The sequence below is a fragment of the Saccopteryx leptura genome, chromosome 12 (assembly GCF_036850995.1).
Source record: "Saccopteryx leptura isolate mSacLep1 chromosome 12, mSacLep1_pri_phased_curated, whole genome shotgun sequence".
Classification (NCBI taxonomy): domain Eukaryota; kingdom Metazoa; phylum Chordata; class Mammalia; order Chiroptera; family Emballonuridae; genus Saccopteryx; species Saccopteryx leptura.
The window spans coordinates 12,707,449-12,734,340 of record NC_089514.1 but is presented as its reverse complement, the minus strand read 5'-3'; the positions used below and the strand labels follow the sequence as shown (position 1 = coordinate 12,734,340).

Below are 26,892 nucleotides of genomic sequence, written 5' to 3'. Positions count from 1 at the left end.
GAGTCCTGGTTTGTGTAGGAAAGCTCCAGAATAAACGAACTTGGACCTCAAGGTGCGGGTTGGCCAATCCTGACCTCAGCTTCTGCAGGTGTTGACGGGTAACCATTGGTTTCCAACACAAGAGGGGAGCCTTTCTCTCCCCTGTGTGGGATGTGCCCCGTGGGGCTGTGTTTTGTAGACAGCGAAGTTAAGGCTTGCCCAGAAAAATAACATGTTTTCTTTGCCTGGTGCTTGAGCTGTTTGCCTGGTGACTGGCTGATTGGTGGTTTGGGAAGAAAGGAGACATTGGTTAACTTGGGTGTCCGGAGGATTTTTTTTTTGTGTGTGTGTGTGTGTGTATGTGTTTGTCTAAGTGGTTGTTTCTGTTTCTTTGGAAACGGTCGAGGACAGATGAAGAAATAACGATAATACTAGGGCTTTCCACTTGTCTTCAGGGTCCTTGAAGCATCTTACAAACATTAGCTTGATGTCACTATTTAAATGATCCCCTTGGTGGGGGAATACCGGAACACCAGACACCCTTTGATGTAGGTGTCACAAATGCGGGTTGAACGCAGAGGGCCTGGGAGGTGGCTGGGAATTCTGCCATCCTAAGTCACACTGGAACGCTCTTCCTGGCCGAGTCCCCTTCAGAGGCACTTAGTGGAGAAGATAAATCAAAGTTGTATCTAAACAAGGCTTTTACTTTTTTTTCTAGCCTTGATAAAAAATGCTTTTCTGAGGTTAAAAATAACCTGACACACAGGAGGATCTAGTGGGGACAGGATAAGTAAAATTTTAGTGGGGACATTAAGTAAAATTTTGACTACTCCCAAGCATTTAAAAAACTCAAAATTTGTGAGGCTTTCCACACATACAGACCTTTCTGCCTCAGGAGACAGCCTGCCTCAGGGACAGAGTTCTTGAGCTGTTCATTCTGGACTCTCAGCGTCCTGGGTTGGGAGACAGTGCTCTTCTGAGATGTCCCCACTCTGCTTTCCCAAGTGGGTGAAATAACCAGGTCTTTGTGCTGTGACTTCCTTATTGTCACAGATAACTAACCCTTCATGCCTGCTTCAAAATGTTTTTACCCGATGGGATCTTTTGGGAACAAAAATGTGATAGAAGTAAAGAAAAAAACCAGAGCAAGAATAAGAATAAGCAGTAGAATGATACAGGAAATTATAATTTGCTAACGAAAATTTAATACTAAAAGAAAGATTTGTTTTTTTTGTTTTGTTTTGTTTTTTGTAATTTTCTGAAGTGAAAAGTGGGGAGGCAGAGAGACAGACTCCCTCATGTGCCCAACCGGGATCCACCCGGCATGCCCACCAGGAGGCGATGCTCTGCCCATCTGGGACGTCACTCTGTTGCAACTGGAGCCATTCTAGCACCTGAGGTGGAGGCCATGGAGCCATCTTCAGTGCCCGGGCCAACTTTGCTCCAATGGAGCCTTGGCTGCAGGAGAAGAAGAGAGAGACAAAGAGGAAGGAGAGGAGGAGGGGTGGAGAAGCAGATGGTGCTTTTCCTGTGTGCCCTGACCGGGAATCAAACCCGGGACTTCTACATGTCAGGCTGATGCTCTACCACTGAGCCAACTGGCCAGGGCCATTTTTTTTTTTTGATAGCCCAAGTACAGAGTAGATGTAAAAACAGGTCATAATCTCTGTTAGGTTTATGTCTAAGCCCAAACGCCCCCACTGATAGAAGGCACTGTGTTTCTCATCCTATCCCAGGCACCTCTGAATGCCACCCTTTTCTTACCTTCAGGGCAACTGGAGTCTGGACGGCAAGGAGAGTGTAGCCAGGCGCAAGTGAGGGGGTGGATGTTACCTGCATTTCTGTGGTCAGGAGCAGTGCTCCGGGAAGGTAAACAAACTCATGTGCAGCGCCAGCTCTGGCTCCTCCTCCCAGCTCAGGGTGAGGCTTCGGATGCTCCCTGGCTTGCTCAGCCAGCAGTAGCTGCCCCGGGGACAAGGGACCCAGTCCCGGAGCTCACAGGTTGGCTGCAGTGCGGCAGAGCTAGGGTTTGAACACAGACCATCTTACAAAGCATTTTTTTCACATTGTATCTCGATCAGAACACAAAGAAAATTCATGCTACCTGGAAGCCTCCAAGTAAAAAGTTAGTAGATACGGTTTTGCTTGATAATGGCTAGATGATCAGAAAATGGTAGAAAGCCAGAATCACTTTAGAGATCATCACCTCGGACATCTTTCAGTATGATCTCTTCACACGTGCTGTCAAGTGTGGATGTAACTCGTGTGCCGTCCAGTACCCCGGCAGCTCCAGACGCTTACTATATATAAAGCCAGTCTGTAATGAAAACAGCAATCAACATTTCATACCCACTTTCCCAAATACCATCCCATTCTACCTTCCCCATATCCTTGCGAGGCAGATAATGCTGGTGTTGTCTATTGTCTCTCTCTCTCTCTCTCTCTCTCTCCCTCTCTCTCTCTCTTTTTAAATTTTTCTGAAGTAAGAAGCTGGGAGGCAATCATACTCCCACATAGGCCTGACCAGAATCCACCCAGCATGCCCACCAGGGGGCGATGCTCTGCCCATCTGAGGCATTGCTCCGTTGTGGCCAGAGCCATTCTAGTGCCTGAGGCGGAGCACATGGAGCCATCCTCAGCTCCCGGGCCAAGTTTGCTCCAATGGAGCCTTGGCTGCGGGAGTGGAAGAAAAAGATAGAGAGAGAGGAGAGGAGGAAGGGTGGAGAAGCAGATGGGTGTTTCTCCTGTTTGTCCTGGCCGGGAATAGAACCCAGGACTTCCACATGCCGGGCTGATGCTCTACTGCTAAGCCAACCAGCCAGCACTATTGTCTCTTTTTATAGTGAGAAAAAGAATGTTCATAGAAGTTAGTTAACTTGCCCAGGATCACACAGCTAGTGAGTAAGGGACCTGAGATGTCCTTATTGATTTTCTAACATATAATCTGGACCTCTGGCCACAAAGTTAGGCTTACTGCAAATAATGTAGTCTTACTTATCAGGATTAAACACAAAATAAAACCTAATTTAAGACAAACAAGAAAAAGCCTTACTTCTAGTAGTAAAACATTGCCCTGAGTTTTGTGTGTGTGCCTTGAATTGACATCTTAGGAGAAATACTTAACTGTGAGAGGAAAATTAGACGGTGTTTGACGTAGTTAATGAAACAGTCTTGCTTTCTCATGGCCTGTGAACTCTCCTCGCACTTTGCTAACCCTCCTCCACGGCCTTTAACATCCTACCTCCCACCACCGACATCTGTACAGGGCCCGCCTCCCTGTCCTACGGTCAGTGCGCAGAGGGCCGCATCGGCGGGCGGCGCCTTCGTGTTCCTATCACGGGGGCCCAATGCGGTGTAGGTGCTCCGTGACAGTGTGGGGAAAGAATGAATGAATGAGACCAGTGTCCTCTGTTTCTGATCCTACCCCCAGCGCCAGCGGAGGCTTGAATCACTTTTGAACAAGTTCTCCGTGCCGGGTAATCAATCACTGTCTACAGGCCACTTTCCCCCCAGAGCGGCCTGCGAACAATGGCTTCTGAAGATCCTTGAGTTCCCTCCCTGAGCAGCTGCAGTTTCCCGGGAGGACGTGGGGGCTTGCCTCTTCCCGTCCCCTTCCTTGACTCAGCCTCTCAATGGCAGCAGCTGATGGGCCTCCCTGCAAACCCCCTCTGGGTGCCGCCTGCACCGGTTCCCCCTTCACTTTCTCCCTGGAAGAGCCCAGGTTCGGGGGGATGTTTCCCAGGACCTGACCTCTACACCCCCCTCCCCCCCAGCAAAGAGACAGCATTCATGCTTAGGGAGGGGCCCGAGCTTGCAGAGAGCAGGGGCATTTAAAAAATCCTCCTTCCCTTTCCACGCTGGTGTGGAGTGTTGACTGAAAAATGGCGCTGCTGTCTGGGGCCGAGCCCCGGGGGCCCGAAGGAGCTGGCCCCTGCGTTTGTTTGTGAATGGCTGGGACCTTGTGATGAATGGGAGTCTGGGGCAGAGTAGCCTCTCCTGGGTGGTGGCGCACGAAAAAGCCCTTTTCTCTCCGTGTCCTTTTTCCAGGGTGGTTCGGTGGATTTGTAGGCTTCAGTGAGTGACTCTTTTGTTTCGTAGGAAGTTGAGAAAGACATTAAGGACTTTTCTAGTCTATGGAAACGATTTAGTGGCCCTCAAAAATACAGCTTATTTCTGCACTTTTCAAATACCAGTTTAATGATCCTGAACTGTGGTGACCTTGTGCTCAGAGGTGGACCTGGATTTTCTTACTCTGCCTCCTGGTGAGTTTGGTACGCTCCCCTGGGTGACATTAGGGTGTAGGCATCGGTTGGGAGCCTTGAGCTAGTTTATGGAGTTGAAAAAAATCTCTGTAATATGTGTATTTGAATACATACATATATATATATACCCACCTAGCTTCTCAATAAGAAAACTTAATAGTCACAACAGAAAAAAATTAAATATGTATGCATTTAGATATGTATTTATTTGTGTGTATGTGTGTATATGTGAGCGTGTGTATATACATTATATTATATATATATAATATTTTGGGGTCTATTAAATTTTCTTACTGAGAGGTTGGTTAGAAGGCCAACATTCCCCTGAGTGTTCTATTACCTGATATCGGATGATGCCGGCAACATTAAAAAACTGAATTTAGAAACCTGCGATGTTCTCTACTTGAATTAAAATAAAAAGAGAGAAAAAGAAAAGGAAGGAGAAACCTGCTCTTTTTTTTTTTTTACATAGGCAGAGATAGACAGGGACAGACAGATAGGAACGGAGAGAGAGATGAGAAGCATCAATCATCAGTCTTTCATTGCGTATTGCGACTTCTTAGTTGTTTATTGATTGCCCTCTCATATGTGCCTTGACCACGGGCCTTCAGCAGACCGAGCAACCCCTTGCTGGAGCCAGCGACCCTGGGTCCAAGCTGGTGGGCTTTTTGCTCAAGCCAGATGAGCCTGCATTCAAGCTGGTGACCTCGGGGTCTCGAACCTGGGTCCTTTCGCATCCCAGTCCGACGCTCTATCCACTGTGCCACCACCTGGTCAGGTGAACCTGCTCTTTTTGATGGTGTTTTCCTCAGCAATAATATAAAACTAACAGGTCATTATCAGGAATGAAAAGGCACCTGAGCAGGAGCCCTATTTCCACTTTGTTGGGTCAGGGCCTTCTTCTGCTGCTTTTGAGCCAACACTGCTTGAGACAGTGTGGTCAGTTCACTGGAGAGCCCCGGGCGCGGGTACCCAAACTACCGTATTTCCCTGTGTATAAGACGCACGCACCCTTTTTTGAAAAATTTGGGGTCTACAAACTGGGAGAATCTTATACAGTGGTCATAGATTTTTTTACTTGCCATTGCCTTTTTCGTGCGGACGAGAATTTTGTGTATGAATTTTGTGATGAATAAAACTTGAGTTCAATAACTTTATGTAATACATTTTTTTTTTTTCAAATTTCGGGCCCCCAAATTAAGGTGCATCTTATACATGGGGGAATACGGTAGGTAATTCATCAAAAAAAAAAAAAAATCTTTGCTAGTTTATAGGGGCTTACTCATCCTTACTCATCAGTCTCCTCCACGGATGGCCAAACGGGTATGCTGATGCGTGGTTACGCTTTTGGCAGCCGTCCCCAGCCCCCTTCCCTCTGAGCGCTCTGAGCGGGAACGATCATTTCACATACTTGTTTGAATATTCATGAAGTTTTTATTGGCATGGACTCCAGTGTCATCTTAAGCTTAACTCTTGGAGGCTTTCAGAACTCTTTGAAAAGTAGAGCGAGGTGGGCATGCGCTTAGGCCTTTATTTTCATTTCTTCTTCTGTATGCTGATTTTGTTTTCATTGTCTCCCCTTACTCTTTTTTCCCGCACTCTTATCTATCTGCTTCTTACTGCTAAACCAGGGGCAGTGGGGCTGATATTATTGTTACTCTCGCGAAAGCTGCACTGTGTTGGCTGTTGGGCAGGGAGACTTCGGTGTTACAGGGCTTCCCATTCTGCACAGCGTAGACTGTTTCATGTCCCCGGCACCCAGGGAGATGTCAGTGGTGCCCCAGGAACAGTGACGACTAAAATATTGGCTTCACCAAGGCTCCATTGAAGCAAAGATGGCCCGGGCGCTGGGGATGGCTCCTTGGCCTCTGCCCCAGGCGCTAGAGTGGCTCTGGTCGCGGCAGAGCGATGCCCCGGAGGGGCAGAGCATCGCCCCCTGGTGGGCAGAGCGTCGCCCCTTGGTGGGCGTGCCGGGTGGATCCCGGTCGGGCGCATGCGGGAGTCTGTCTGACTGTCTCTCCTTGTTTCCAGCTTCAGAAAGAAAAAAAAAAAATATTGGCTTCATAGATTTCCAAATCCCCTTACTGGACCCATGCAAGGAAATCATGCCTTCTCTAGGAAGGCAGATGAAAAGTGTGCCTTGGCTAGTATTTAGAAAGGGGACCTTATTAGAACGATGACAGAATCTTCAGATGACATCGGATTTTTGCTTTAACATGGCCTTTAAGTGACCTGCTCGCCCTGTCAGATGTTCACGTGCTTGACATTTGAAGCATAGTGTCTTAGGAATCTGCATCAAGTCTTCGTGTGTATTTTTACCTTGTATTCAGCTGACAGCGGGAGATGTCACAGTGACTCTGAACACAACTGCTGGCTACTTTAGCTAGAACCTGAGAATGCCTAGTTTTCTTCTGGAGTCAAGAGGGAAGAAAAGCACCCCCAGTTCAATACCACTGTGCTCAAATGTCTTTTAATAGTCAGCCAGTACCGGGAATCCTGAGATTTAAGAGCAGGATGAATCAGCCTCTTAGCAGGCCCCGCGGAAAGCGGAGGGGTCTGGCACGCTCACCACCGTGTTTATACAGCCTCCCGTTCTGGGGCTCAGACTCACGCGCAGGAAGAAAACATCTCAGACGTTCTGCTGAAGATGATGACTTCAGCGCACACATATTTGATGGACCAAACACATACTATTGTTGCTGCTGGAGAGGCAGAGACACTTAGAGTAAAGATACAAAGAAAACATTTCTATCCAATAAAAATCATTTGAATGTGGGAGAGCAAAACCAAGACTAGAAAGCTGTGTTGTTGTTTTTTTTCAGAGTACTTTAAAATAGTCATTTTTACATAAAAACCGTTTAAAAACCAAAGGCACCCCAAAATGTACTAAAAACGATCCAGAGGCAAGCAGTCCATTGAGAAGGTGTCCTTCTGTGAAGATGCACATCTTGACTCCGGTGGAGTGACAGCGGAGAGGAAGGAGCTGGAGGGACTGTTGCAGGTTTTCTGGGGGCACGCCACTTCTGACCCCTCTGAGGACCTACCCAGGTGGGCGTTTCATTTCTTTGCTGCCACTTCTGACCACTCTGAGGATCCACCCAGGTGGGCGTTTCATTTCTTCGCTGGCGTAGCCTTAGATCTCAGGATTTCACGGGGACAATTATTTTAAATCGCGTTGGAAGATTTTCTGGAAAAGTAGAAACAACAGTGTTGAGACCCCCCGACACCCACCCCGCCATCACCTCTTGTTCCAATTGTGATTCTTTTCCTTTCCTTTTCTTTTCCGTCCAGTCCGTTCGAACTGGGAGGAGGTAGGAAGGAGAGCTTCACGCCCTCCCGCCCACCTTCTGAGGTGGTTGTCAGTCCCATGAGAAAGAAACCAAGTGATTGATTTGATTACCTTCCATATTTCCTTTAAAACCTGAGATGCGCCCTGGCCGGTTGGCTCAGCGGTAGAGCGTCGGCCTAGCGTGCGGAGGACCCGGGTTTGATTCCCGGCCAGGGCACACAGGAGAAGCGCCCATTTGCTTCTCCACCCCTCCGCCGCGCTTTCCTCTCTGTCTCTCTCGTCCCCTCCCGCAGCCAAGGCTCCATTGGAGCAAAGATGGCCCGGGCGCTGGGGATGGCTCTGTGGCCTCTGCCCCAGGCGCTAGAGTGGCTCTGGTCGCAACATGGCGACGCCCAGGATGGGCAGAGCATCGCCCCCTGGTGGGCAGAGCGTCGCCCCTGGTGGGCGTGCCGGGTGGATCCCGGTCGGGCGCATGCGGGAGTCTGTCTGACTGTCTCTCCCTGTTTCCAGCTTCAGAAAAATGAAAAAAAAAAAAAACAAACAAAAACAAACAAACAAAAAAAAAAACCTGAGATGCTCTACGTTCTGTCAAACAAGTGTTTCTGAGAGATGGGGTGTGTGCCCTGCAAAGGATTTACTCTGCTTGATGGGGGCAAGAAGGGGGACAGGGACCTGAGTGCACACTGGGGCGCAGACCACAACACTCCTTCTAATGCCCAGCACTGGCGCTTAGCAACTCCTTCGGAACTGTTAAAGCCATCAATGGGAAAGCGGTAAGGTCGCATTGTGTGAAACCTAGGTAGAAATTAGCCAGTAACTTTGAGAAGAGGTCTCTTCTCCAGAGAAACATATGGAAAACTTAAAAAAAAAAAAAAAGAAAAAAAGAAAGAGGAATCTAACATATGAAAACCCAATTCCACTGGAATGTTTTTTCATACACAGTATAAATGCCACATAAATAAAACCACAAACCTCTGCAGAAGTACAGGAGAGCATGTGAGCTGCCGGCTCGCCCTGTCAGGGCCGCCTTCGTCCTGGGGAAGGAAAGCCAGGGTGAGCCTCCAGAAACAAAAGCTATTTGAAAATCCTCCCCCCTGGGAAGAGTGGGCCTGATTCGGAGGAAGCTCTGGATGGTCCCCCAGAATGATATGGTGTGTGAAACAGCACCCCCCCCCAGCCCCCACCCCCCAGATCGTTGATTGGGGATGTGAGATTCTGAACTTTGGGAGTCCCATGGATGGTGAGCATTTTTTCAGTACGATGGATGGAATAGTAATATTTAACCGTAGCAGCGTGTGTAACGTTTTAGGACTTCCGGGGAAGAATTCTGGCTGTGAACTTCCCAGGAACACACCCAATTCTCACCCAAGTTCTGGTGAGATTTTCACTTAGAAGGTACGGTGCCTCCCTCGGTCTTGTTGCTTGTGTAAATCTCTGGTTTGAAAACTTTGCAGCATTCAAGGCGTTTTAAGCTTGAGGGCTGAAATGTCACTTTAAAAGCCGGGTTAAAAAGGTCACACAGCTGCAAATAATAATAGCCCAATGAAATTCAGATTCTAGCTGCAGCCCACTTCAAGAATAACAGTGAAACAGGAAACAAGCCTACTAGATCTTTTTACCAGTAAAGCTAGTGAGGACACATCTGATAAAATGTGCATGCGTGTGTGCGTGTGTGTGTGTCTGTATTTGTGCTTGTGTGTGTGTGTGTGAGTGGCAGACAGACACACAAAGAGAGACAGAGAATGACATACATACCAAAACAAAGACACAGAGAAATACAAAGAGCGAGACAGAGTTTTAGAGAGAGAAGATATAGGAAAATAAGACAGACACACAGTTCCAGGAGGGGACACAAAGACACACACAAAATAACTGATTATCTTGGACTGAAATTCAAGGGTGTTTATTTTTTGATATGAAATTACAATGTTCAGGTTTGAAAGTAAAGGTATATTTAAAATAAAAGGTTTTACTTTTGCCTTATTTTGAATTATCTTCCATTAATTATTTTTAAGTAATAGCTCTTTGAATATTCCTGTTTTATAATACTCTACTAAAATAGTCCTGTTTTCCAGATGAGCAAATAAGATACTGAAAGGTACAGTATTCCTCCCAAAGACAGTCTTTGCCTCAAATTGAATACATAATTCCTTTCCAACAGCTAGCCCTGTGTTGGGAGAGCCATGCTGTGTCCTTGCTTTTAAAGTAGAACCAGGCATCTTAGAACAAAATAATTTCCACTGTGATGTTGGTGAATGCATGTTGGCTTATTATTGTGTGTGTGTCTTTGCTTTTTTGACTAACACATTGAGAGAGATATCTACTTTTTTCCCAGAAACTCAAAATACAAATTGGTTATGCCCTTAACTAATTTAGTTAACAAGCAACTTTTATTCTAGTAACAAAGTAAGACGGATCTGGACCCTCACAGTGTGACTAACTCCAGATGCTCCTGACTGTCAGCTGTCCTTGGCACTTTAGGAAGGACCGGTTTCCTCCTCTAGAGTTCTGTTAGCGTCTAGTAAGTTCAGCAAGGTAGCGAGGCCTGTTTCACATGAGTCCTGCTGGGAAGACTCTCTCCACAGTCACAGCAGGGTAATAAATGCTGACAGAGTTTGTCAACATCACTATTAAAATTCACACCCCCTCTGGTGCAGGTCCATAATGTGTTCATATCCAGATTAACAGTACCAGAGTGGATTGGAAGGCATCAGTATCATTATTAGGGCTCACTTGTATTTAGATTCAGTTGGTAGCTTTCACGTTCCCATAACTTTAAGTGTTAATGAAAGGGCACGCCAGATTTTCAGACTGAAACAACATTTTCAGTGTCTTACGATTCCAAATCACTGCTCTACTCTGCCTGCTGCTATCGGAGGGAAATTTGTACCATTCCACTAAGATTGGAATTTAATGTTCACTGAGGATCAGTAATAACTTCCTATGATTTAGACAGGGAAGTATCCCCCTTGGCCGATTATAGCAAACCAGATGATGTAGGATTTTTTTTTTTTCCATTTGAGCTTACTTTTGTCCTTCCAGTTAAAATACATATTTACAGTATCTTGCGAAGGCTATCCAAGTTTTTAGTAACATTTGTTTTCTGCGTGTTTGCCATTCATGAAATGGTAATTCCAAGGATATCCCTAAGTGCCTGGCAAAGCATTTGAATGGATTGCATCAGCTATTGTGGACGATTTCCCATTTTAGACCAGGAGGAATTTGTGGGGTCAAACGATGAACAATGAAAGAGATTCTTGCTCATTGGGAGGCCAGCCGAACCCAGTGGCAGCTGAGGGTTTGAATTGTAAATCAATCCTGTCATCTCCTTGTCAGCTACGGAAAACCTCTACTCAGTTTATGCACTATTAGGGTTTGTTATTAGGGTTTTGTGTTGTTTTCCAAAAAAATTTGAAAGGAAATTAGACTCATGAGGCATTTAAGTGAACATTGAATCTGAACTTTGGAAAAGAGGAAGAAAAAGTAGTAATATTTAGAAACTTTTAAATCACTGTGAACAGTCGGCCACAATTACGGCTATATCTAACCAAAGCTATGAGTTCACTCAGTGTTTTTCAAAGTGCACTGGGTCACAAGCAGCCTGCCCATGTCTAACAGACTGGACTTCAGTGGTTTCGATGCCTATGGCAGTATTAACAGACTGAATTTATCTGGAATCAACACCATTTACATGTGAAATGTAATGAAAGCTAGCTTTAACTCATTGTTCGGACCAAAAGCAACTTTGATTCCTTTTTCCCATTAAATCTGGTGAGATTTCTTTTCTGGCTTTAACTGGGAGCAGGTGGGAGGAGGCCTGCACAACCTCTTGCCTCACTGAAAACTTGGTTTGAGGCCAAAACGTTTGAGAACCACTGCCATAGGAGTCAAGAAAAGGCAAGATGTTTGGGGTGGTTCACTGTGATGATTCAGGATTCATTATCCATTCCACAAATGTTTATTGAATGCCTGCTATGTCAGCTCTGTGCCGTGTAGTCTGGGCTGCGGCGATTGCCAAACACAACTTGGTTCATTAAAACATCCCAGCCAGTAAAACAGCCAAATGGGGAACGAGGGGAAGGGGCCTGACTTGGGAGGCCCCGGCGCAGAGCAGGCTGGCTAAAATCACGTCGGAGTCATTTGCCCCTGCTTGATGGATGATAAAAGAATATACGCAGGGCTTTCTTAGGAGTCTGTTTGAGAGAATAATTATTACAATATGTGCTCGAAAAGAACCGTAGTAATAAGACCATAAAAATGGCTCTTGACTAATTTCTTCAGACCAGATCATACTAGTTGATAGAAATAATGATACCTGCATGGCAGAGTGGCACCGTTCAGCAAAACTGCCCCAAACGCCCGCCCACACAGAAAGGAAGGAGCGAGGGTGTGAGGTGCACCTAGGGCTGAGTGTGGGAACTGTGCAGCGTCGGAGCAGCTGAGGCACACACGCACACACGCACACTCACTCAAAACTTACTTTATTTTGGCATATGCCGTTTTACCTTAGGACTGTTTTTTTCTTTTCTCTCTCCCAATACCGTGTTGCCAAAACATTAGATCCACAGGATCCATAGCATGTAACGAACTGATATAGAAGCCTTTATGCTTAAAAAGTAAAATAATAAAATGAGAGAGAGGTAAACATATTGATGACTGAACTCTAAACTATCTGATACGACCTCCATACTATGGAGGCTCCGTAAAGACAGAGTAACCATATGGTCGGACTCATGCTAAAGTGAAATAAGTCAGACAGAAAAAGAATCAGATGATTTCACTCACTTGTGGAATATAAAACTGAAAGCGACAAGTGAACAAACAAGAGAAACAAATAAACAACAGCTCATGGATTCAGATAACAGTATGGCGGTTACCAGAGAGAAGGGGGCGAAGGTAGTGAAGGAGGCCAAATATATGGTGATGGTAGATTTGACTTTGGGTGGTGCGCACACAATGCAGTAGACAGATGATGTGTTATAGAACTGTACATTTGAAACTTAATATAATTCTATTAATCAATGTCACCCCAATAAATTTAATTAAAAAAATCTTATGGCTGGGCTTTGTTCTGTCCTAGCACCAGCATCAAAGAATAATTCCATGGTATTTGCTGCAGCTCATATGCAAATTATAACTAATAATTACTATAAGGTAGCTAACCTTGGCATCAAGCAGAATTGCTAAATTATCACCATTATGGATTGGGATTTATGGGAAAAGTCAGCGTTTTGACAGACTAGCGGTTGGAGTAGAGTGGTGAGTAGGGTAGAAAAGTACTTTCTTTTCACATGTAGGAGGCAGGGCGTGGTCAGTCTCCTTCCCCACTTGGGCGTGTTAACGAACCCACAGCAGCACTTTCCATCCCGGCCATTTCTGTCAGTTGGACATTAATCTAATTGTTATTACTAATGACTACTTTCAGATGTAAGCTCTACATGTGTTCACATGGAACTTCCCCATTTTTACCGTCATGTCATCTTAATGTTGGTTAGTCATATAACTATTATTGGCATTCTTTTGTTAATTTGGTAAACTAAAGCTCTTATGTGGTACCCGAGACTCACCTTACAGCAAGTTCTCTTTTATCAATAGGGAATAGTTAATATTAAAGTGAGGTTCCAGTAATGCTTGCCTGCAAAACCTTCTCCCACTCTCAAACACACACATTTAAGTGCGCAGACCTCTCTCCATCATTTGGAAATGTCTTACAGGCCTCCTAAGCCATCAGTGGAGGTAGGAATGAAGGCGCCCACGACTGATATTCACACCCCTGCTGTACAGGAGGGGAAATGCGGCAATGCAGTGGGCTGGCACTGGTCAGGCAGATCGGACCACAGAGACGGAAACGTGGCAGGGAAGCATTTGGAAAGACTTACTAGAGCAGGTATCCCCAAACTATGGCCCGCGGGCCGCATGCGGCCCCCTGAGGCCATTTATCCGGCCCCTTGCCATACTTCCAGAAGGGGCACCTCTTTCATTGGTGGTTAGTGAGAGGAGCACTGTATGTGGCGGCCCTCCAGCGGTCTGAGGGACTGTGAACTGGCCCCCTGTGTAAAAAGTTTGGGGACACCTGTACTAGAGGAACAAGGCATGCTTAATTCATGGATAACCCAGTTACTCTCTTGTTTAATCACTTTTTCGGCTTTCAAGTCACCTTTATTTTGAGGCTTAGAAGTAAGTTATCCGCGTCTGCAGTGGAGAGGTGGAGGGATGCTCCAGGAGAAGTGATGGCAGAGTTAAATGCATAATGAGATATGAGGAGTTATTTTAATTGCTCATGACTTTTCTCAGACAAGGACAAGTGAAAGCTCCTAAAGATACTTGTCCATTTTTTTTTTTTTGTTGTTGTTGTTGTTCTTCTCACTATAATAGAGTAAAAGAGTTTAAACAATACGGCTGAGTCAGGGAAGCTGGAAGATTATGCTAAGTTGCTGTGTTGACGGCTGACCAAGGGGGAGTTTTACTAATGGAGATTGAAAAAGGCATTGCTTGGTGAAAATTGTACAATGAAGAGACATAGTGGTATGAAAAGGGTTTATATTTCTTAATTTTTAAAAAATATCTGACTAGCTGTGTTATTTAAGGCAAGGTATTTTTTGGTGTTTTTTTTTTTTTTTTTTTTTTCCCCACATAAGCAAAAGTATGCATTTCCCAAAGACTATGTGTGATAGAAGTGTTTGGGTGAAGAGAATAATGACAAATTTGAACTGGGTGGTTTCTCATTTTTGTTTTTGACCTGGGACTCCTTTGGAATCACTTACAAGTAGTATTTAAAAGAAGCAAATTGCTTCCTGTGCTCAGAGACAAGCAGGAGGTTTAGTTCCCCAACAGAGCCATGCAACTTATATACACTCAACTCCGAAATTGGCAAAAGTATGATTTAGAAAATGATTTAAATTGTGTAACAAACGTGCATAGTATTTTTTATGATTTAAAAGAATATGCTACTATATACACTGATAGTCACAAAACCATGTATACTTTACTTTTATGAGCTTTTGGGAGGATTTGCAAAAAGTAATTTTGATTAAGCTTAATTTTTGCCTAATGAATCTACCTTAGAACCTAACCCCCGAGTAAGAAAAGACCACACTATAATTTAACGTTTGTCTGGATTCTCGTAACACAAGGATTCTCCCTGCAAAGCTGCCGAATCCAGGTAGCTTATCTACATCAGAAGGACGGTAGCCTTAATCTAATATTAATTTCAAATCAGCCTATAAAACCAAATTAACAAAATACCCAGGGTAATGTATTTTTGTATTTTCTGATCTACCCTCACATAACTTGGATAACTTTTGCTAAAGCATCATCAAGCGCCTGAGAGGAAAGGGAATTTAAGACTACGGCTTCCACCAACGCCATTAGCTAAGATGGCTGCAGAAATTCTTTGCATCCCTTGGTCATATTGAAGAAGCACTGGTGGGTGGGGTGACCATAGATGAATCCTTTGACCTGTTGCTCAGGTTGGTCCTCACACTAATGACTGCCCAGTTACTGCCCTTTGTCTTACTTTTCCAAGAAGCCAACCCAAAGGACAGGTGGAGTTGACTTGTGCAGGTGAGGACTTACCTGGTAGTAACACAGTCCAGGTGGTCGTCCGTGGGCAGGATTCTTGCTGCACAAGCCCGTGGCATTTCTTCTTTAAAGTACAGTCAGTATGCACTCTGGAAAAGAAAATAGGAATCCAGACAGCAGGTAGGCTAGTGGACCTTAGCAGCGTGGGACCTGTGTTCATGTTCTTCTCGTCTAATTTGGGACTTGGCTAGAGAGGGGCTCCAGGCAATTGCCTTTCTCATGTTTCTCAGGTAGAAGCAGGAGGTATTCATGGATTTCTGTTTTCCTTCCTCCCTCTCCCCATGGCCCTTCAGATTTATGAGGAATCCAAGATGAATTTGGAGCAGGAGAGGCCGTTTGTCTGCAGTGCCCCTGGCTGCTCCCAGGTGAGTGTGGGGTCCTCTGCTGTCTTAGGGGGCACACCTGCCTTCCAAGAGGGAAGCGTCTCTCCCTTGGCAATCATGCTTGCTGTGGGCTTCACTTCCTCACTGAGATGTCGTCAAAGTCTCTCTCACCACCATCGTCACCACTGTTGGTGTTTTTTAGTTTGAATCTATTTTCTCATAGCCACAAAAACATCAGGGTTGACCATCTCCACCCATAACTCTGCCCTGGAAGTAAGCCAGACTCATCTTGCCCACCAGATGTTCCGGTCAGTTATTTCAGAAAGGGAGAAGGAGGGGTGTCTGCTTGTATAATAGTCATTTGAATACTGGTTCTTTGGATTGCTGGTGAAATAGCTCACCATCAGGGGTCGAATTCTATTTTTGTCTTGTTGTTCCATTTGATAAATAACTCCCAGATAATTCTTTCAGAACATATAGTTTTTCTATTTATCTAAACTTGAAGAGGGGAAGTTGACCTACTGTGCTAGGTTAAACCTCTTTTAGCCTCTAATGGCTCCCATCAAGTGGAAGTGTGAGAATTTAGATGAGATACTACATGAAGTTTAATATAGAACCTGCACATACACTGCCACAAGAATTAGAGGATATTGTATCACTTCATATTCGTTTTGAAATATCCTCTAATTTTTGTGAGCAGTATAAGTATAATTAATGCTCAATTAATTATACTCAGTATAATAAGCTCAATTAATGTTGCTGTTGTTACTGCTGCTCCTACGACTACTATTACATTGAAACCTAGCCCTTTGAAAGACATTGAAAACATCCACCACCTACATCAGAGTTTTGCATATTAGCTTTGGAATTGGAGGGTGACTTGGTCTATACCTGACCCTTTGGGTGTCTTCATGTTCCAGTCATTGGAAAATGACCACACATGGTTATTCTTATGCCAAGATCTTCATTCTGGAGGGTATGGGACAAGCTCCAAGCACAGGCGTCTTTCCAATGTGGGCAGTTAAGCTCACTTTCCCTAAACTGCCCACTCTCCTGCCTCTTCATGTAGCGGTTGGCAGTTCACCAGGGAGCAATGTCTAGGAGTCAGATGAGAGGCGATGCCCATTGAGGACGCTTCTTATGATTTCTCCCAGAGAGTTTGGAGGGTCTGGGAACGCTCTGGAAGGAAGATGGCATGGAGACATGGCATGTTGTTGAGGGACTGCTCTGTGGCATTGCTGGGGGTCTCAGCTGCTGACTGAAAAACCAGAGTCCCTGGCTTGGGTTCTGGCCAGTTCTCGGGGGGGAGGGCATTTTTTCCCATGCATATTGATTTGCAACCTATAAATAAGAAAAGTAGTAGGGAAAATTATTTTGAATGAAAACTTTTTCAGCAAGCTGGTTTTTGGAGGTCGTTTTGAAATAAACACTGGGGAAACATATGGGTTGATACATATGGTAACTGGGAAAAATTCTGCTAGATCAGCACTCTCTATTGTGAGTGGAGAAAATGGCCTTACCTAAATAAGGTAAAACTGAGTCCCACTTAATTTCCTTAGGGAGAAGTCTCAATAGCCAAAGGAATCAGGTCGTTTGAGTAGTCTGTTTTGCTTTAGCTGTGAAATTGTGACTTTAAATATTTTTCAGTTCAAGTCACTCAACACATTTTGGGAAGCCTATTATGTGCATTAGACACAAGTATCCCTGTCCTCCAAAGCTTCTAGTCTAGGCGTCAGATTTGTAACCACATAATCAATCAATTCGTGAATTATAATTTTTCATTAAAGAGGAGCGCAGGCCAGCTTGAAGAGTAAGTATCATAGGGGGATTTACTTTCCTTGGGGAAGATAATGGGAATTCCTTTACGGAACAGGCATTTAAAGGAATAGGATCCTTAAGAGATCCCACATAGACCAATGAGGGTTTGTAGTGAGCTCAGGGTGTGCAGGACAGCAGAGAGGGAGCCTGCTGAGGAAGGGTTGCTAGTCACAGCTAGTATTTAGATGAGTCAGAGAGAAGAGAACTGAACGTAGGTCATCAGACCATGTGGCAGAATTTCCCTAGCTTGGCACTATTGACACCTGTGGCTGAATAACGCTCGGGGCCAGGAGCAGAAACCGGGGCCAGGAGCAGAAACCGTGCACGGCAGGCTGTTCAGCAGCATCCCTGACCTCTCCCTCCCGGAAACCAGTGCACTCCCCAGTGGTGAAACCCCAAAATGTCTCCAGGCATTGCTAAACGTCCCAGATCGCCCCAGGTTGAGGATGACCACCCGATGGTTTGCATTTTGGCTTTAGCCTTCTTTCATTTTGCATCCCCCTCCTTTTTTTTTTTTTTTTCCTTTTTGAGAGGGGGTCACCAACTTGTAACCGATGCTCTCCGCTGTTTTTTTTATATTTTGCTCTAAGTCATCTCTTCTCCTTTTTGGAATCAGGGAGTGTATAAATAAATAAGCACCACAGACATGTGGTCACTGGTGTCAGACGCTGCAGGAGCTGGGACAGTGAGAGGCCTGAGCGGAGGCTGTTGGGTTTGGCAGTGGGTGCTCGCCGGCGACTTAGGAGCGAGGAGTCAGGGTGGGGGCCAGATGGGAAGGGATTAACGAGCGAGTGGGTGGCGAGGAAGTGGAGGTGGCCAGCATAGAGGGCTCTTTCAGGAGCGCTGGGGAGTGACGGGAAGCAGGGTGATATAATGGGAGCCTGAGAAGGGAACTGCCGGAGAGAGGTTCTTTCTTAAATTAGAGGCTAGCCAGGCTGGATTTAGTCGAGGGCAAGGGGGAGTGAGCGCGCTGGCTGGAAGGCCCGCGGCTGAAGCACGGTGGCGGGAAATAACGGGGTGTAGAGGAGAAGCCCCCGCAGGAGTGGGGTGCTTATTCCTCTGAGAGGACAAAAGGAAAATGGAATCTGTGACGTTACGTTATAGTCTGAGGCGGGGGTGGTAATAAAGGACACATGACCTTGGAGTTCTCCCTGGAGGAAGGGGTCATTCCCTTGAGCAGGCTGGGCGGACTGAGCACAACAAGGTCGATGAACGGGAGGACTGAGGATTTACCTAGTTTCTTGATTTTAAGGTAGAACTTGAAACCTCTGTCCTCAATGCCCTGCTAAATTTAAATGAAAATGAAGATGCACCTAAAGCTTGCTGTCTCTGTTTAAGGCGGGAGTGCTCCTTTTTCCTGACAAGCTTCTGTAGAAACAGGCGCACCTTTCAGTTGTATTTCTAAGAAGAGCTGAGAAAATGCAGTAGTTGCCCAGTGATTCCCAGGGTCTCCTGGTGGAGGGCTAGGAGATCCCTGTAGGGTTAGCGGCGATCATGGAGTTTACTTGAGTGACATTCCGTGACCTGGGACCTGCATGGGGAAGAAAGGATGGCCAGGAATTGGAGAGGGGAGTGGATGTGAATTATCACTCTACATTGGGAAGGTGGAAGGATTTCCCTCCCTTTCTCTCTCTCACTGGAGAAGACTTTGCTCTATTAGGAATGGCCGGGAGTACCTGGGAGTCCTTTCTGTGTTACAATTCCTTATGCGTTAGCTTTGTCCCAGCAGTGAAGAGAAACAGCTTTTCCTCCTCTTTCTCATCTCACCAAGTCCAATATTCATTTCACCGTTCCTTTGCCTTCCACCTTAATCACGTTTTGGGTTCCAGTGGCCCGTTTCAGCTCTGTCTCTGTTAGAGACTATATGTTTTGGTTATTTATACTTTGCTGCTAGTTTCCTACCAAATTGAAAAAGACATCACAGATGTTCCCTATTGTCTCTTTTGGAAAGTAATTCTAGCCAATATGAGATATGGAAATTATTAATATTTAATAAGTATTCTAGTTAATGTTCTATTTTAGGCTATTATTATACGCAGCCAAAAAATCGCTTATAGGTACAAAATAAAGGATATTGCTATGTTGTTTGTTGATTATATATGCATATATAATATATATTATATATTTCACAGAAAAATTATAATAAGGTTTTTGACAGAAAGACTAAGAAATTCAACCCATGTCTCTAAACCACACACAGTAATGTCACAGAGTTGTAGTCATTACAAGGTGTTCTAGAAAACCAAAAGAGTATATAGACCTGCAGCAAAAATCCACATCGCTATAAATCAGACTTCTGTATATTCAAAAAATTGGTATAACTACCATGCTTTGCAAATTCTGTATTCTCCAACTTATATGATACAAATGGCATATAAAAAGTGATATTTATTTGAAGAACGACTTTTAGAATATCCCGGAGGATTTAACCCAGTAAATTTCCTCAGTCTCGTGAATACACTATGCTATTTGCAGAAGAGAGTTTACTATAGGAACAATGGTAATTGAAACTTATAATGACTATTCAGAGGAACTAGGGAGCTCTGAAAGGTTTTCTAAATTGTCAAAGGTTTGAAAATGTTCAGCAGAGTCTGTTGTCTTTTGTTGCATTTTCATTTGGCTTTGATAAAGCAGATACCCTGTGGAGTTCAGTTATTAAAACAGACCAGACTGAGTCAGTGAAAGCTAGGATCTTCTACAATAACAAATTACCCTAAAGCTTCAATGGCTTAAAACAACCAAGGCTTATTTCAATTGCCCAAGTATACATTGCTATCATAGATTGGAAAGATGTTCTTCAGAATTCAGAAATGGTCTGCATAATCCTTCAGAGACTAGGATGATTGAAGGGCCACTATTTCTAATATTGTGAGTCATGATGCTACAGGGGAGAGAGAGGGGGATCGCTACAGGGTTTTGCACCAAGAATCAGATGCTCACAAATAGGTGACAGGTCACTTCCACTTATTACTCAATGGGCAGAACTAGTCATGTGGTCCTAGTCAATCACAAGAGGGCCAGGAAATACAATCCCACCCTGTGAACAGAAGTCAGACAGCTGAAAATATTTGTGGGCAGCATTTTGACAAACATAATACCATTCTTTGAAAATTAAAAATACAATGTTGGGTTACTACATTGTACAGAGTATAGAGTACCAATTATAATTTGTCACATTTCTATAAATCATATGTATAATTATAAAAAATCAGATGAGTTTGTAAGATCTTCATAGACAGAAACATACTATTCCAATGTCAAGGTGTATACTTATAGATATGTATGTCAAATAATTAAGCAAGAAATGCAATTCTTTCCTAAAGTCTGACATGAATCAAAATTATTTTATTGCATTTCTCCTATCTTTGGTTAATTTATAAATAATGTCTAGAATACTCATGTGATATAAGTAATAGCAATAAATATTATGCTTTAGACTTAATTTTACATCATTATGTATAACAGTAACTATTAGAGAAAAGTTCCAAATAGTTCTGCAAAACTCCAGCACTACTCAGATCTAAATCCACTTTCTTATTTTGAACGTGGTTTTCTCATACATATAGATGACTAGGAGAATTACTTTTCTCAGGTTAGTTATTCATTGTAATTATAAACAAACATTCATTTTTAACACTCTTATTCTTTGAAAACATAGCATATTTCTCTTGTATATATTATTTTAATGCTTATAATATTATTTATTCACCTCCTTCTGTTTTATCTTTTAAGTAAACACAGATTTAAGGTCTACCCTTAGACACAAACCTCAAGTTTCTAAGGAAACGTCTAGTTTACTGATGACTCATCACAGTCTTGTTATATTCAAGTTTTTATTATTATGTCTAAGAATAAAAGGCCTTCAAAAGGAATTCCCAGGAAGGTGTGGGGAGCCGGAGAATAGCGGGAGGCAAAATGCTTCTGTGTCTTACAGTATTCAGGCAGATGTTTCTGCAGCATGGTTAAGGCCCTGGTTAACTCTACAGAAATAATGATGCCTTTATTTGGGTATAATTCAAAGGAACATTCCAGCACATCTGCTCACATAAAATAATGTGTCATCTTACTTGCTCATGCTTTCACACTTCTTCAGAACTAGCTTTTTGTTTTGACTATCATATCTGCAATGCTGAGTAAATCTTTTCTCTGCAATGGCAAATGTATATTACAAAACTGAATGGCTCCTCTCCCCACCCCCTTTCTTTCTATTTGTCTGACAGCGCTTCCCAACAGAGGACCATCTGATGATTCATAGGCACAAGCATGAAATGACTTTGAAGTTTCCCTCAATAAAAACAGACAATATGTTATCAGGTAAGAAACCGTCAGACAAAGAGGCCTTTGGGTGATCAGCCACTAATACTTGTTTTACCTACGACAGGACAATTTCTACTAGCAAATTCTGTGCCTTGAAAAATATCTATTTCTAAGGTGTAAAAGAGGCTTAAAATAATGGTAAGCAGAAATGTAATCAGCTAATGTAGTGTTCACTCAAATAATTGAAGAGTTGTGACTTCTCATTTTCTGGCATGTAAATATTTATTACTCTAAAACTTGGCTCCCTATAGCTATTTTTAAAAAGCACATACCTGTAATCAGTCAGGCAACAAATATTAATTGAGCATCTGTAATACACAAGGGACTGTTCTGGGTGACATGCAAGGTGTGAAAATTGATATGCCGCTTATTCTCAAGGACATCACAATGTCGTGTACACGTGAAAACTTAGCTAAAATAGAGGACTGTGCACAATATGCAGATGGTCCCTGACTTATAGTGATTCCACTTATGATGGTTCAACATACAATTTTTGACATTGTGATGGTGGGAAAGAGATGTGCAGTTAGTGGAAAATGAACTCTTATGAATTTTGAATCTTGATCTTTCCTGGGCTAGCGATGCAAATACAATACCCTCTCGTGATGCTGGGCAGAGGCAGAGAGCAGCAGCTCCTGGTCAGCCCCGTGATGAGGAGGGTCAATGACTGATACCCGAGAGTGTCCTGTGTTGTCAGTGGTGTTTGGATGTTGTGTTTTCGCATCCCATCATGTCTACAAAATGCTCACCTGTGTCTCCTGCTTCTTCTGGCGAGAAGAAGAGGAAGGCAGTGACTCTTGAGATGACACTGAAGATAATTGCCCAACTGTATGTAGAGTCACCTGTGCTATAACCTCATAGCTCAACAGTGAACTTATGTAGGCAGGTAGAAAGGCTTTACAATTCCCAATATTTAAATTTATAAGTTCTTCCTTCATTTTTTCCTAATAAAACCCCTGAAATGGACTTCGTGGTGGTAGGAGAGTGGGAGGTGACTATTCAGGAAGTGGTAATTATGTTGCAATATTACTAATAGAGTGGTAAGTACCCATGTAGACTCTTATAGGCATGTTGCTAGTAGGGCCCTCGGAGAAGTGCCATCTGAAGGTCTGAAAAAAAGTAGCTACATGTGTGTCAACACTTCTATATAATGCCTATAAACAGGTTTTAAATTAATTTCTTGCAGTTTTTCAGTTATTCTTATTGGATCTTTGTTAATCTGAAGCTGCTGCCGCCAATAATTGGCAGTGCCAGGTGGAAAAAATAGTGAGAGAAAAGTTCCTCTAAGTTTTATTATGTCAAACTTGGGATAAGAGAATGAAGGGAGAAATACATGAAGGAAAATAGCATGAATGATATATTGGCACATTTTCTGCTGCTTTCTTCTCCTTTCTGTTGAAGCTCGTAGGAGGCCATTTCATATTCCTAATGAAATTAAGTGCCACCCATTCTGTATGGTCATAGTCTGGTAGAATCTTCTTGCGGGGATGGAATACAGAGATGGCCAGTCCAATGCTATTATTAACTTGCATTTAGAGGATTGAGGTTTACTCTAGGTCATATGCCAGTGTTGTCCGCATTAATTGTAATAGGGTATCTCTTGGGTATTTTTGCTTTGTTATTTGTTTGTTTGTGTTTTATAGGAAAGGCTTCATTATATATTATCTCAAATCTCATTTTAGTTTTAGTGTATTAGAGTGTGATTGCAAATATGATCCAAGTTATTCCTTGTCTATATCTTGATTTATTTAATTTGAATTTATTAAAAGCTTCAGAGTCTACTTTATTAAAAATAGGTTCATTAAAGTTTTATTTCTTAATGTACTTTAAGCCTATGTTGTGGCCTGTTATGAAGACAGATGATCTTATACAATTTGAAATATCCTACTAATAAAAGTAGTATAAACCCAAGCTCAAATCAGCAAGCATCATCAAGGTAAAAATTGTCAAGTCCCTCTTGGGATTTGGGACAATTTTGTGAAATATTCAATGACACAAAATTTTATTCTAGACGAACTAGAATTTGACATAAATTGATAAGATAAAGTATGGTAGGTATGTATGTTCATTACTAATTTCAGTATATCTGGTTAACTTGTATTTTGGAAAAAGCACTTCACCCTTAATTAGTTAAAACTATTAAAGTTAGAGAAGTTTTTAAGATACCACAGATATACTCTTCAACAGTAAATACCCAAAGAGTTGTAATATCTGAAATAATTTCATAGCTTTGATACAAAGTTCATTTTATGTAGGCCAGGTGGACTTTACTACTCAAAATGATTTTTGACATGTCAGAAGGCAGGGTAGTAAAAGGGACAGTCATGGTGGTTTATTAAGATGAGTCTGCTTTTATTCACAGACAGTAAACAGAAAAACCTCATTCTAAAGCAGTGGTTCTCAACCTTTCTAATGCCGTGACCCTGCAATACAGTTCCTCATGTTGCGGTGACCCCAAACCAAAAAATAATTTTGGTGGCTACTTCATAACTGTAATATATGCATTATGTATTTTCCGATGGCTTTAGGCGACCTCTGTGTTTTGGTTGTTCGACCCCCGCCAGGGTCGCGACCCACAGGTTGAGAACCACTGTTCTAAAGGGACGACAGTACTAGTTGGGACATAAATGGGGGTGATGCTTTTGATATCTGAAGGCAAAGACTTATAACCTTCCTGCCTGGCATCTCCTATTCTTATTTGATCCACGTGGTTCATTTCCAGAGTAAAGATATTAGGAGGGACACGAGTCTTTACTTTCTGCTGTTTCTGATCTGATAGATGATAATTTCATGGTAAGTGAAGTTGTGATATCAAAGGTTTTTAGATGCCAAGTTCAAAATGGGAATCCATCAAGGACGTTACACTTCCACACAGGTTGCAAAATTACCAGCTAGTATGTGGCATTAGATCTGCTTGGTTTGAAAATATAATCAAATTTCAGTATTAAAGATAAAGATGATGTTTGGGTCTACTTTAATGGCATTATAGTTAGACATCCTGAAATTCCCAAATCTTGCCCAGTCAGAAATTCTTATCCCCATTTATTTACAGGGTCTCCAAGTTCTGTGAAGGAAATCAAAGGGCACCTTTATGTATAGCTGAACAAATTCTAAATGAGAACTTCGTGTGTGTGTGTGCGCGCGTGCTATGTGTTGACAGAGTATGGTAGAAATATTGTCTTTGAAGATGATGAATTTAGCTTACTGGTAGGATTACTAGGCATTTAAAGGTATAGAGTCATGTGTCTCCTTCTTGGACTTCCCACCAGAGGTGTTGATTGAGTTTTACCTTTTAAGGAAAGGTAAAATTTCAACACCCTTCAACTTCACTTACTCGTTCGTTCATTCAAAAGCACTGTTGAATGCCTAGAAGGATCCTCTTGCGCTAGGTGCTAGGAATACTGCAATGAACCTGACAGGTGAGGTTCCTCTTCCGTGGAACTTACTATACTCTATTGGAAATGGGGAGGAGGAGAAATAATAGATAAGCCGCTCTCCAGATAAATCAACAAAGAAATATCCATGAGCGACAAGTGCTGTGATGAAGATAACACATGACAGTGGTACAGAAGTGGCAAGCAGCCTGCCTAGGGGAGGCTGGGAAAGGCCTGTCTGCAAGAGTGGCATTTCATCCAAGACCTGTTGTTTAGCACTGTGGCTCAGGTGTGCCTTCTCCTCGAATTCCAAATACGGTGAGAATGGAAGTGGTAGAACCACAGAACAGATGGTGCCGCTGACTGTACCCTGAGCTGACACACGGAAGAGAGGCAAGAGAGACTAGCTTTCTCCTTCCATCTTCCTTATCACCGTCTGATACAGAGCATCCGCTGTAAAGGACAACATAGTCCCTCAGAACCCAACTGTGTCCGTGGATTAGGTCTAGAATAAGGACTTATCTCTAGTTCCAGACTGTAAGTCTAATTCTCACCATGGTGAATGCAATGAAGTAGAATATTTGTTTCCAACCTACTGATCATGATCAACCAGACAGCCTCAGATCATAAACCCATTGTTCGTGGCTCTGTTACAAATCCTACTTAATCATCCATGGGCATTTTGAGGGGGAAGCCAAAAGGAAGGTAATATAATATACCTCACTCCAAATTTATCTGGGAATAAACTGAGGTGTAAAAAACTCAACTGAGTTAGTAAGTAAATCACACACACACACACACACACACACACACACACACACTCACACACTCATATACCTCCTCTTCCACTGATGGTGAAAGTACACAGTGACTTCCCACTATGTAAATTAATCCAATTTTTATGGAATAGAGAGTGGTGGACATGGTTTGCACCAGAGGGCAGCATGCTAATAACAATAGCTTCCATTTATTGTCCTATCTTATGCCTGCAATTGTGCCTCTTCCTTTACAGGCATTAGATTATTTAACTCTGGCCACTTTTTTTTCAGATGAGGAAACATAATCAACAGGATGAGAAGTTTGTCTAAGGTCCCCATCTGTCTATAATTCTCTAACTGTACACCTAGATTGGGTGAGCTCTACATACTAAGAACATGTTTTAGTCTTAGATTTATGTTTGAATATAAATCTCCGAACTGCTTTATCTTCTATTATTGACTTATCTCTTTCAAAGCAATCACGTGGAGAAGATTAATCAAAAGGTTTTAGGCTGTACTAACACATTAGCGTTTAGAAGAATAACGATTGTGTCTTTAAATCAGATGGTCTTGTCCATTGCAACAAGTAGCTATTGGCATTTATAGGAGCGTCTCATCTCAATCATGTTTCTAGCTGATCTAGCAAAACAGAACTTTAAATAATTCACCTGAATACCTCAGAGGCCTTGAACTGCAGTCTTCTTTTATGTTTAAAAAAACTGGCTTCCAGTCTGTTCCATCTGGAAACAATCCCTTTTGACAAAGAGTGTCAGAGAACTCGGGCAATTAGTGACTAAGTGGGACTGTTAAGCTTTAGTTTCCACTATTCAGGGCAGGTTTTGATAAGGCAGTCACCTTGGATCCGTTAGTTCGTGAGGCCAGCAGAGACATGAGCTCACAATATTAACACGCCTTTTTACCAGCTCAGCTCACCTGAAGTGAATTCAGACTGTGGCTTTGATTGCTGTCGGAACACTCGGGGTAGGCCATGGCTGATGGTGAGTAGATGTAGAGTATCCACTTGCTGAATTTAACTCTAAATCTGTGTCTTCTGGAGTGTGCGTCCTAAGCAAGGCCCTTGTCAGAGCCTTTTTTAGTTGTCCCCTCGACATGGCCCCTAGTCACCTAGCTGTGCACCATGACAACATATGGATTCCAGCAAACAATTCAAGAGTGCGTTTCATCTCTCAC

At 43.1% G+C, this 26,892-nt stretch overlaps 1 protein-coding gene across 2 annotated transcripts in view; it reads left to right on the top strand.

The window, feature by feature from the left end:
- CREB5 (cAMP responsive element binding protein 5) overlaps positions 1 to 26,892 on the top strand; it is a 407,936-nt gene that overhangs the window by 57,997 nt on the left and 323,047 nt on the right. The window contains exons 1-3 of one of the 2 annotated variants that reach the window (XM_066354152.1): positions 1,808 to 1,848; positions 15,405 to 15,476; positions 21,473 to 21,566. In XM_066354152.1, the coding sequence (XP_066210249.1) occupies positions 15,423 to 15,476; positions 21,473 to 21,566 (148 nt within the window). In that variant the 5' untranslated portion in view covers positions 1,808 to 1,848; positions 15,405 to 15,422. Of the gene's footprint in view, positions 1 to 1,807; positions 1,849 to 15,404; positions 15,477 to 21,472; positions 21,567 to 26,892 lie in introns of those variants that run through there. The other variant, XM_066354151.1, reaches the window with a different exon arrangement.